Source organism: Spermophilus citellus (genome assembly GCF_964194105.1).
Source record: "Spermophilus citellus genome assembly, chromosome: 6".
Lineage (NCBI taxonomy): Eukaryota > Metazoa > Chordata > Mammalia > Rodentia > Sciuridae > Spermophilus > Spermophilus citellus.
This window is the reverse complement of record NC_138187.1, coordinates 32,684,360-32,696,610: the sequence shown is the minus strand read 5'-3', so window position 1 is coordinate 32,696,610 and position 12,251 is coordinate 32,684,360. Positions and strand designations below refer to the sequence as shown.

Genomic DNA, 12,251 nt, shown 5'->3' with positions numbered 1-12,251 from the left:
AGGCTATTTATTTATGAGTTGCCATTTGCTTTTTAGGACGTATAAAAGAAAATAATGACTTAAATATCTTACTCTTAGAATAAAATGTGAAGCACTGATATTTCTCTGGCAGTTTAAGATACTAGATGCTTTTTATTTGAGGATGCCCTTTTTTTTTTTTTTTACTTTGGGTTTCCTTTAGCGGAAGTATTTCTTCTGTTTTCCACTAATACCATTTCTCCTCTCTTAGTTGAACTTTTATTGTTCATTCACAACCCTCTGGGGGGCTCTTTTCTTTCTTTTTTTTCTTCTTCTTCCATTTGTTTTCTATGGCGTCAGAATTGTTCCCTCACGTTTTAGGCGCCACCTGAGCCAACAGGACTTAAGTGTGTTGAAACTTCAGTTTGTAGTGAGTGCCTCTCTCTTAGAAATGCCATAGCTGGGGGCTGGGGATGTGGCTCAAGCGGTAGCAGGCTTGGGCTCGCCTGGTATGCGTGTGGCCCGGGTTCGATCCTCAGCACCACATACCAACAAAGATGTTGTGTCCGCCGAGAACTAAAAAATAAATATTAAAAAAAATTCTCTCTCTCTCTCTCCCTCCCTCTCTCCTCTCTCACTCTCTCTAAAAAAAAAAAAAAAAAAAAAAAAAAAAAATATGCCATAGCTGGGGAAAGGGGAAGGTTGGTTGCTTTTTTAGAAAATTTCCCCTAATTTGAGGTAATGGTTACTTCTTTAATGGATCTAGATTTGGGTACCTATAAAGTAGAGAATTTTACTTGATTTTTAAAAATATTTTTAGTTGCAGATGGACAAAATACATTTATTTTATTTATTTTTATATCATGCTGAGGATCAAACCTAGTGCCTCATACATGTGAGGCAAATGCTCTACCAGTGACCCACAACCCCAGCCCTTGATTTTTAATTTAATGATATTTTTCACATTTCTGCCTTTCATCTAGTTATAATAAGATGTTAAAGAGTAATGTCACAAACACCTGCATAATATTTGCCTAGATTTACCAGTTGTAATAGTTTTTTGTCACATTCACATTTTCTATATTTTCAGGCCCAGACAATCGAAAATAATTAAGTGCTGTGGCGTACACCTATAGTCCCAGCAGCTAGAGAGGCTGAGGCAGGAGGATGGAATCTGTTGCCTCTGGATTCAATTCCCAGAAGAAAGAGAAAAGAAAGAAGGATAGAAAAGAAAGAGAGAGGAAGGAAGAAGGAACAGGAGGTGGGAGGGAGGGAAGTTACAGAAGACATCATGACATATCATCCCTAAACATGTCAATATCTTTATCTCCTAAAAGCTAAGACAGATTCCTACCTAATGGCAGTACAATTAACAAAGCTAGGAAAATAAAAATAATTCCATGTAATACCTAGTTCAAATTAAACATTTCCTTGTACAATGTATGTCTTAGGTTATTTTAAAACATAAAGATTATAATCAACTTCATTTATGGAATTTGGCTTTCATGCTCTCCCATGGTGCTTTTTTTGTAGTCCCGGCCTGTTATTCTATAGAAGGGCACACATCTGGTGTTTTATTTCCTCCTTTGTTGTTTAGCTAATTCTTACCCCCTTTATTTCTTGTGAACCAAAATTAAATCTGGATCTTGTTTCGATTTAGAGTAAATATGTTTGGCATTAATACTTCAAAGGTGGGTTGACCATGCCTGAGGTTTCTCTGGGAGAGTCCTGTGACCTGTTGTCACATCATAATTATTAATAGTGCCCCTTTTTGCTCTCAAAAGTAGTCTGGTTTGGATGATAAATTAGTTGCTATTTATAAATGATGATGTGTACTTCCACATTGTCTCTCTTCAAGAGGCCCATCAGGTTGGATTGTTCCACTATCTGTGATAAGAAGTTTAATCACTTGGTTTAAGATGGTGACTGCCATATTTCTTTATTATAAAGGCATGTTTTTCCCTCTGTAACTGTTAAGTACTGTGTGAGATGATCATTTGAGACTTTGTGAATATACTGTACCAAGTCTTTCACCCATGGTTTGACAACCCATTGATGACCTTGTCAGAATAAATTCTAGACACATTCTCCCTCCTTCCCTTTCTCTTTCTCTCTCTTTTTTTTTTTTTGTACTGGGGATTGAACCCAGGGGTTCAATTTTTTGGTTGTAGTTGGGCATAATATCTTTTAATATATTTATTCATTTTATGTTGTGCTAAGGATTGAACCCAGAGCCAAGCCTGTGCTAGGCAAATGCTCTACTGCTAAGCCACAACCCCAGCCGCCCCCAGCACTTTTAAAAAATATTTTATTTAGAGATAAAGTCTTTCTGAGTTTCTTAGGGCCTGGCTAAGTTGCTGAGGCTGGCTTTGAATTTACCATCCTCCTGCCTCAGCCTCCTGAGCTTCTGGGATTATAGGCCTGCACCCACACCTGTCAGAATAAATTCTCTATTGGGGATTGCAGTGCTTGTTCTATTTATTTATTTGTGGTATTGGGATTGAACTCAGAGGTGCTCTACCACTGAACTCTACCCCCTGCCTTTTTTACTTTTGTTTGTAGGTTACTGAGGCTAGCTTCTCACTTGCAATCCTCCTGCTTCAACCTCCCAAGTAGCTGGGATTACAGGAGAATACACACACCCAGTGATAGTACTTCTTAAGTGATTAATTTGTGACATTGATTTGAGTTTTTTAAATGACAGTACAGGGGCTGGGAATGTGGCTCAGGAGGTAGCGCGCTCGCCTGGCATGCGTGCGGCCCGGGTTCGATCCTCAGCACCACATACCAACAAAGATGTTGTGTCCGCCGAGAACTAAAAAATAAAATATTAAAAATTCTCTTTCTCTCTCTCTCCTCTCTCACTCTCTCTTTAAAAAAAAAAAAATAAATAAATAAATAAATGACAGTACAGTGTTTTATTTATCTCCAAACATTTCAGGATCTTCAGGCAACTTAAAAATATTGATCACCTGCCATTTTAAGTGCTTTATTTCTATTGTTTGTTGCAGCTTTCTATCCTCTGAAAACACTAAGAATAATGTCCCTGCATCAGTTTTTACTAGAGCCAATCACCTGTCATGCTTGGAACAGGGATCGTACCCGTAAGTATATTCTAATAACATTGCTTCTTTATTTTGTCACCGTAGATATATTTCAGATTTACAAATTTTTAAAGTTCACATATTTCAGTGTCACATGTGAAAAGGACATAAGATTTACTCTCTTATAGAGCCTCCATACTGATTTCCATAGTGGCTATACTAAATTACATTCCTACCAACAGTATATAAAAGTTCCTTTTCCCCCTAAATCCTTGCTGGCATTTACTGTTATTTGTATTCTGATGATTGCTATTCTAACAGGAGTGAGATGGAGTCTTTTTTTTTTTTTTAAGATTTATTTTTGTTATTGTTGTAGGTGGACATAATACCTTTATTTTATTTTATTTTATTTTGTGGTGCTGGGGATTGAACCCAGGGCCTTGTACAACTGAGTCAAGCACTCTACCAACATGCTAGGCAAGAGCTCTACCCCTGAGCCACAACCCCAGTCCCCTCAGTGTAGTTTTGATTTCATTTCCCTGACAGCTGGAAATGCTGAACATTTCTTCTTATAATTGTTGGCCATTTGAGTTTAGTTTGAGAAGTATCTGTTTAGTTCATTGCCCATTTATTGAATGTGTACTTTGGGTTTTTCTGGCGTGGAGTGTTTTCAGTTCTTCATGTATTCTAGATATTAACCCTCTGGCTGAAGGAAGAGTAGTTAGCAAAGATTTTTCTAATCTTCTATAGGTTCTCTCTTTATGCTGTTAATTGTTTCCTTCACTATGCAGACTGCTGTTTAATCTGACACCAGCCCATTTATTGATTCTTGGTGTTCTTTTCTGAGCTATAAGAGTCCTGTTGAGGAAGTCCTTGCCTACTCCTGCACTGAGGGTGTTGCCACTGTATTCTCTTCTAAAAGTTGTGCAGTTTCTATTCTTCCTCTTAGGTCTTTGATCCATTTTGAGTTGACTTTGTGTAGAATGAGAGATAGGAATCTATTTTCATTCTTTTATATATAGGTATCCTGTTTTCCCAGCACCTTGTGTTTAAGAGGCTGTCTTTTTTCCAATATAAGTTTCTAGTACCTTTGTCAGGAATCAGATAAATGTAGCTGTATGAGTTTTTCTCTGTGTTTTCTAGTCTGTTCCGTGGGTCTACATGTCTATTTTTATTCTAGTACCAAGCTGATTTTGTTACTCCTGCTCTGTAGTATAATTTGAAGTTGGGTATTGTGGTGCCTTCTGTGTTGCTCTTCTTGCTCAGAATTGCTTTGGTTATTCTGGGTCTCTTGTTCTTCCAAATGCATTCAAGGAGATGATCATGTGATTTTTGTCCTGGATTCTGTTTATGTGGTATTTTGTGTTTGTTTATTTGTGTCGAACCATCCTTTCATCCATTCATCCCTGGAATGAACTCAACTCCATCACGGTGTACAGTCATTGTGATGCTTTTAAATCCAATTTGGTAATATTTTATTAAAGATTTTTGTATCTATGTTCATCATAGATTTCTTTCCTCAATGTGTCTTTATCTGCTGTTGGTATCAGGATGGTACTGGCTTGATAGAATGAATTTGAAAGTGTTCCGTCCATTTTATTTCCTAGAATAATTTGAGGAGCACTGGCATTATTTCTTTGAAGATCTAGTAGACCTCAGCTATGAATACATCTGGTCCTGGGCTTTTCTTTGTTGGAAGACTTTTTATTTCTGCTTCAGTCACATTGTTTGCTATTGGTCTGTTTAGGTTTCCTCTCTCCTCTTACTTCAATTTTGTAGGTAATGTTTGTCTAGAAATTTATCCATTTCTTCTAGATTTTCTAATTTATTGAAATGTAAGTTTTCGAAATAGTCCCTAATGATCTTCTGGATTTCAGTCATGTCTGTTGGAATATCTCTTTTCTCTCTGTTTTGGTTAGTTTGGCCATGGGTTTATCAATCTTATTTATCTTTTCAAAGAACCAACTCTGATTCATTGATCCTCTTTATTGTTCTTTTAGTTTCATTAATTTCAACTCTGATCTTTATTATTTCTTTTCTTATACTGATTTTAGGAATGGTTTATTCTTTTTTTTTTTTTTTTAAAGAGAGAGTGAGAGAGGGGGGAGAGAGAGAGAGAATTTTTAATATTTATTTTTTAGTTCTCGGCGGACACAACATCTTTGTTGGTATGTGGTGCTGAGGATCGAACCCGGGCCGCACGCATGCCAGGCAAGCGCGCTACCGCTTGAGCCACATCCCCAGCCCAGGAAATGGTTTATTCTTGTTCTTCTAACACCTTGAGATGTGGGGCTGGGAATATAGCTCAGCTGGTAGAGTGCTTGCGTAGCACGCACAAGGCCCTGGGTTCAATCCCCAGTACTACAAAAAATAAAAATAAAACCTTGAGATGTATCGTTAGGTTATTTCCTTGGAAACTTTCTGATTTTTTGTTTTTTGGTACTTGGGATTGAACTCAGAGGCACTCAACCACTGAGTCAGCCCTATTTGTATTTTATGTAGCGCCTCACCATTACAGAGGGTAACTTTGAATTCAGAATCCTCCTGCTTCAGAATCCGGAGCTGCTGGAATTACAGGCGTGTGCCACCACACCAGCCTGATATTTTTATGAAGCACTCTTAGCTATAAACATAAACTTTTTTCTTAGAACTGGCTTCACTAGCTGGTTACAGTGGCGCATGCCTGTAATCCCAGCTACTTGAGAGGCTGAGACAGGAAGATTGCAAGTTCAAGGCCAGCCTTAGCAACTTCATGAGACCCTGTCTCAAAATAAAAATAAACAAACAAATAAATAGAGCTAGGGATATATCTCAGTTGGTACAGTGCTTGCCTTGCATTCACAAGGCCCTGGGTTCAATCCCCAGCATCAATAAATAAATAAGTAAGTAAGTAAGTAAATAAGTAAGTACTGCTTGCTTTCAGCTTCCATTTGCATGGAATATTATTTTCCATTCTTTCACTTTCAGCCTACAGATGTCTTTACCTACAAGATTTTTTTTGTGTGTGTGTGTATGCTGGGGATTGAACCCAGGGGCACTTTACCACTGAGCTACATCCTCAGTCCTTTTTATTTTTGAGATCAGAGGTTAACCTCAAACTTGCAGTCCTCCTGCCTTATTCTTCTGAGTAGCTAGGATTACAGGCATATGCCACTGTGCCTGTGAGATGTGTTTCTTGCAGACAACATATAGTTGGGTCTTTTTAAAAACAAATTCAGGGGCTGGGGATGTGGCTTAAGTGGTAGCGCGCTCACCTGGCATGTGTGCGGCCTGGGTTCGATCCTCAACACCACATACAAACAAAGATGTTGTGTCCGCTGAAAACTAAAAAATAAATATTAAAATTCTCTCTCTAAATAAATAAATAAATAAATAAATAAAGCCCTTCTTTTAAAAATAAATAAATAAATAAATAGAAACAAATTCAGTCTGCCAGTCTGTCTTTTAATTGAAGAATTAAAACCATTTACATTTAGCATTATTATAGAGAGATGTATATTATTTCCTGTCATTTAAATTTATTTCTAATGTTTGTTTCAATACAAATTCTCAGTTGCTTATCTCTTTCTTTTACCTCTAATACTGGGGATTAAAAACCCAAAGATGCTATACCACTGATTTACATCCCCAGTTTTTTAAACATATTTGTATTTTGAGACGGTCTTGCTAAGTTGCTGAGGCTGGCCTCAAACTTGTAGCTGGGGTTATAGGCATGCAACCCTGCTCCTGGTTGCTTATCTATTCATCTAGTGAGATTTATTCTTTCTTGGGCTCTCTTGGTATCTTCTTATGTTTGTAAAAATCCTTTAAGGATCTTCTGCAATGCTGGCTTAATGGTCATGAATTCCTTTAGCTTATGCTTATGTTGAAAAATCTTTATTTCATTTTGATTTTGAATGATTGGATATTGTAATCTAGTATATCCAGCTAGTAGTTTCTGCTAAGGAATCCAATGTTGTTTTGATTGGTAGTTCTCTAAATGTGACCCTTTTTTTAGTTGTTGTGGTTGTTGCTGTCTTTTGTTTTGTTTTAGGGGGTGTGGCTTTAAATTTTTTTTTTATCCTTATTTTTGGCATTTTAATTATAATGTGTTGTGAGGAGTTCCTTCAAGTTTGTCTTGTCTATTTGTGGTTTAAAATGCTTCCAGTATCTGGATGTCCATCTTGTTCCCAAAGTTTGGAAATTTTTTCTGCTATTATTTCACTAAATAGATTATTAACGTCATTAACTTGGATCTCTACTCCCACCTCAATGCTTAATCTAATCTATTGGTGAGACTTTCCACTGAGGTTTTTTTATTTGGTTAATTTTTTTATTTGGTTCTTTTTCAGGATCTCTCTCTTTATTGAAATGCTATTCTTTAAAAAAAAAATTTAGTTGTTGATGGACCTTCATTTTATTCATTTATTTATATGTGGTGCTGAGAATCAAACCCAGTACCATACATGTGCTAGGCAAGTGCTCTACCACTGAGCCACAACCCCAGCCCCTGAAATGCTGTTTTCTCTCCTGTATTTTCTCCCATAGTTCTTTCCTTAGGTCTTCTTTTAATTCACTTATCATTTTAACCTCAACCTTTTATATTCTTTGTCCAGCATTTCCGCTTCTGTGATGTCTATGAGTTCAGTTATTGGAGGTTTATGGACCTTTGGAGGCAGCTTATTTCCTTGTTTTCTTGTATTTCTTGTCTTTCTGTGTTGATATTTGCCCATCTGCTGTAACGGATCTCTTTTCCGCTGTTATATGAGGATCCTTAGTGTGCTGCTTTGTCTTTACTGTGTCCTGAACCAGGGGTTATGTCTCTATGTTAAAGCACCTACTCAGTGTTTTATAAAGCTATGATCAATCCCTGGCTACTTTGGGAGGAGATGAGGATCAGGTCTCAAGTGCAACTACCTGAGAGCATATATACAAATAAGCCATAAAAATGTACTTAAAAATGTTTTCTACAACTCCACTAGTCCAGAAGTTGGAAAGGGGAGTTATATTCTATAATAGACTGAAAAATTAGTTTTTAAATAACATAAATTGATATTATACTATATGGGACATGAGGAAGCATAAAAGGTAAAAGAAAAAAAGATAATAAAAACAGGGAAGCAAGAGGGAAAAGAGAGGAAGTAAAAGCAAGAAGAAAGAAAACAGGAGAGTACAGAAAAGAGAAAGAAGAAAAAGATAGAACGAATAAATCCAGTTAATACATTATCTCATTAAAAAAAGAAAAAGAAAAAAGAACAGGAGTATGAGGGAAAGGAGAAAAGGTGATGAGAAAAGAGACACAGTATAGAAAAGAGGAAGAAGGAAAAGGAAGATTTACGGAATGAATAAATCCAACTCACATATTACCACATTAGAAAAAAAAAAAGCTTTATGTGGTGGAGTATAATCCATAATCCACCTATTCAGGAGTCTGAGGCAGGAAGATCACAAGTTCAAGGTTAGCATCAGCAACACAGTGAAATGCCATCTCAAAACAAAAGATAAAAAGAACTGGGGGCCTGGGGGTTGTAGAGTGCTTGCTTCGCATGTGTGAGGCCCTGGGTTCGATCCTCAGCACTACATAAAAATAAATAAAGGTATTGTGTCTACAACTGAAAATTAAAAAAAAAAAAAAGAGCTGGGATGTAGTTTGGTGAGAGAGCCCTCCGGGTTCAATCCCCAGCACTAAACAAACAAAACAACAACAAAAAAAAAAAAAGAAGAAGAAGAAGAAGTAGGGGGAGGGCATACAGAAAAGGAAACTGCAGGTGTGCAGTGCCCACACCCTGGGGGCTTACAGTTGTCCCAGCACCATGTGTTGAAGTCTCTTATCTTGGCACCTTTGTTGAAAATCAATTGAACACAAATATGAGAGTTTATTTCTGGACTGTCAGTTCTATTCCATTGATCTTTGTATTTATCCTACTGTAACTCTGCAGGAAGTTCCAGCTTTTTTTTTTTTTTCGAGATTGTCTCTTGCATTTCCACATGTATTTTAGGGTCATTCTATTCATTTCTGTTAAGAAAACAACTGAGATTTTGTTAGGGTTTGTTTGAATCTATAAATTCAATATCTTTTTAAAGCATTTCAAAGTTGGGTGTGGTGGTGCATACTTGTAATTCCAGTGACTCAGGAGGCTGAGGTAGGAGGATCACGAGTTCAAAGCCAGCCTCAGCAACTTAGCAAGGCACTTGCAACTCAGTGAGACCCTGTCTCTAAATAGAATATAAAAAAGGGCTGGGGATGTGGCTCAGTGGCTAAGCACCCCTGAGTTCAATTCCCAGTACCAAAAAAAAAAAGCATTTCAGATATTTTCCATTCTTATTTTTAAGTAAATCTTGGTACATGAACAAAGTTCACTCCAATTATTGTGGGATGAAGTGAAGACCTAATAAAAGCATTTGATTGGGTACTTACACAGGTACATCCTGCAGTACACTGAATCCAGAGCTACTTCGAAACTGAGCTTCTTATGTCTTCTGTTTCTTATATACTTTCTTATATAAAAATAGGTTTTGGGAATATTTCAAATTATTGTTAATACAGATCCAAATTTTTATGATACTATAATTTAAAATTTATAGTTCTGTCTAGGTTTCAATTTGGATTTGGCTTTTGAAAACTCTGCCTCTTAAAAATTTGGAGAAATATATAGCTTGTTTCTAGAAAATACTAAAAGCCTTAGGATTTAAAATAGATCTAAATATTTACCTAGTTCCATAGTGTCATCTCAGCTTTCCTGAGAAGAAAGTGATTATATAGATGGGAAAACTATATATCCTTTTTTAAAAAATATTTATTTATTTATTTTTGTGTGATGCTGAGGATCGAACCCAGGGTCTCGTATGTGCTACCACTGAGTCACAACCCCAGCCCTATATAGTCTAATTTTAAGAAATCAGTGTTTAAGAAGAAAAAGAATGGATGAACTAGGAAGAAAAACATAAATATATACCAGTAAGATCCATTTCTCATAATATTTTGGCATGGTTCAGGAAATTTGAAAACAGAATTTTATTTTGTGACTTATATTGACTTTATTGTAAAGGAAAACTTCCATATAGTTTATCAGCAGAATCTGATTTTGTCCATGACAATAGTAATGGAAATCTATAAACTATTTTCAGCATTTCAGAAAGTAACAGAAATTAAATTTTTATCTCTATTAATGTAAAATATTTTCACTGTGATCTGAAGTTATTTCAGCTAAATATAATAACATTGTTTATTTTTTGCTAGTTAGACTCTTTAGTTGACAATTGTATACGTTTCTGGAAAAATTAATTTCTAAATTTAGTTTTCCTATACAACATTTTAAAATATAGGGTTCAAGTAGAGGAGATAAAATAAAGAATACCCAGTGCACACACAGACGCACATATAATAATAACAAAAGAATTTTTCAGGGGTGAATTTGGGAAACACTTTTTCAAAACAGTTTTCCTATTCTGTCTTTTTAAAATCTAACAGTGACATCCTTTTTCCTGTTTTGGGGGGTTTTTGTTTGTTTCTTTGTTTTGGTGACAATATCAAGATCAGGTGTTAACAATTATTCTGTCTTCTTTCCCCAGAGATTGCCCTTAGCCCCAATAATCATGAAGTGCACATCTATAAGAAGAATGGGAGCCAGTGGGTGAAAGCTCATGAACTCAAGGAGCACAACGGACACATCACAGGTAAATGAAGGTAGCTGTAGGCTTAACACGGTATTTCCAAATTAAGCCTCTGTTTAAATGACAAGCTTAATAAAGTACGTGGGCCATAACATTTAGAACTACGCAGTTTTTACTGCATTTTTTTAAGAGTTTATGGGTTTTTTTTTTAATATTTATTTTTTAGTTGTAATTGGATGCAATACACTTATTTTATTTATTTGTATGTGGTGCTAAGGATCGAACCCAGGGCCCTGCACATTGGAGGCAAGCGCTCCACCGCTGAGCCACAACCTCAGCCACTACTGCATTTTTTTTTTTTTTTAAGAAATTTTGAGAAAATGTCATAATATTTCCCTCAGTTGTTAATTGCTTCTTGTGGCCCAGCTGTTACACAGTAGCTACTACTACCTATCATCTGATCAGGAGATAGACATGAACACTAAAAGTGTACCATGTGAAAAGGTAGACACCATGAAAACATGAGCCAAAAATGTGTTCCCAACTGCTTCAGGATACAGTGTCTTCTAAAATTCTCTTTGTGTTGTTTTTGGGTGAAAGAAGACTTAACAAAATATTGAAAAGAGTAGTATAACAAACACCTGTCTCAGATTTATCTGCCACCATAACTAACAACGTTTTTCCTGTACCAGAAAATACTATTTTTCTTGTATCAAGAAATTTCAGGGAAAAAGAGATATAAAATAGGGAATATTATTCCAGATATTGGTAAAGTCCCTCCCATCACTAGTCCTTTTCTGTGCCTTCAAAAGGCCGACTGTAATTTGCCGTGACATCATCTCAAGTGTTTTGGTTTATTTTTTTGGCACTGGGAATTGAACCTGGGGGCCCTTTTACCACTGAACTATATCCCCAGCCCTTTTAATTTTTTATTTTGAGATAAGATCTTGCTAAGTTGTTGAGGCTGGCTTCAAACTTGTGATCTTCCTTCCTCTGCCTCCTGAGTTACTGGGATTACAGGTGTGCGCCACTGCACTCTGCATCCCACGTAATTTTTAATATTTTACATACGTTTTAAATATTTTACATAAATTTGTAAGCAATTTTTGGTACTATCAGCTAGTATTTATAAATTCTACATTAAGTGGCATTTAATTCATCTCCTGCAGGTTGCTTTTGTATTTGACATTATTTCCGAAATGTATCTACGTTGGTGTATCTAGTCAGGTTTTTTCCTTTTAGCTTCTAGTTAGCACTTCATACCTCACTTATTGACTCTTTCCTTTATTGAAGGACATTTAGGTTGTTTCCAGGTTTTCCTTATCACAGTGAAGGGCTAAATCAAACATCCCCATACAGATCCCTGTGAACCTACATGTGCTTGTGAGGAGATAGTATAGTACACTTGTTATACCATAGGAGAGAAGTGAATTTTCCTGATTAATAGAAAGGCTTAGCATATTTCAGATCATATTAGCCATCTGAGTTTTGTGTTTCTTTTTTTGAAGTTTCTCCCATCCAAGTCCTAACCATCCAAGATCAGATGAGATCAGATGTGTTCAGGCTAATATGGCTATAGACTGTTTTTTATGATGTTTCTGATTTCTAACTCTTGACCATCTTTTCACTGAGTTCTTGTTTTTTTTTCCTTGTTGA

General features: G+C 36.2%; 1 protein-coding gene across 1 annotated transcript in view; it reads left to right on the top strand.

Moving 5' to 3' along the window:
* Positions 1-12,251, top strand: part of ARPC1A (actin related protein 2/3 complex subunit 1A) — a 34,089-nt gene that overhangs the window by 3,628 nt on the left and 18,210 nt on the right. Inside the window, exons 2-3 of the mRNA XM_081297309.1 lie at positions 2,970-3,062; positions 10,554-10,658. Coding sequence (XP_081153435.1) covers positions 2,999-3,062; positions 10,554-10,658 — 169 coding nt within the window. The 5' untranslated portion in view covers positions 2,970-2,998. The remainder of the gene's footprint in view (positions 1-2,969; positions 3,063-10,553; positions 10,659-12,251) is intronic.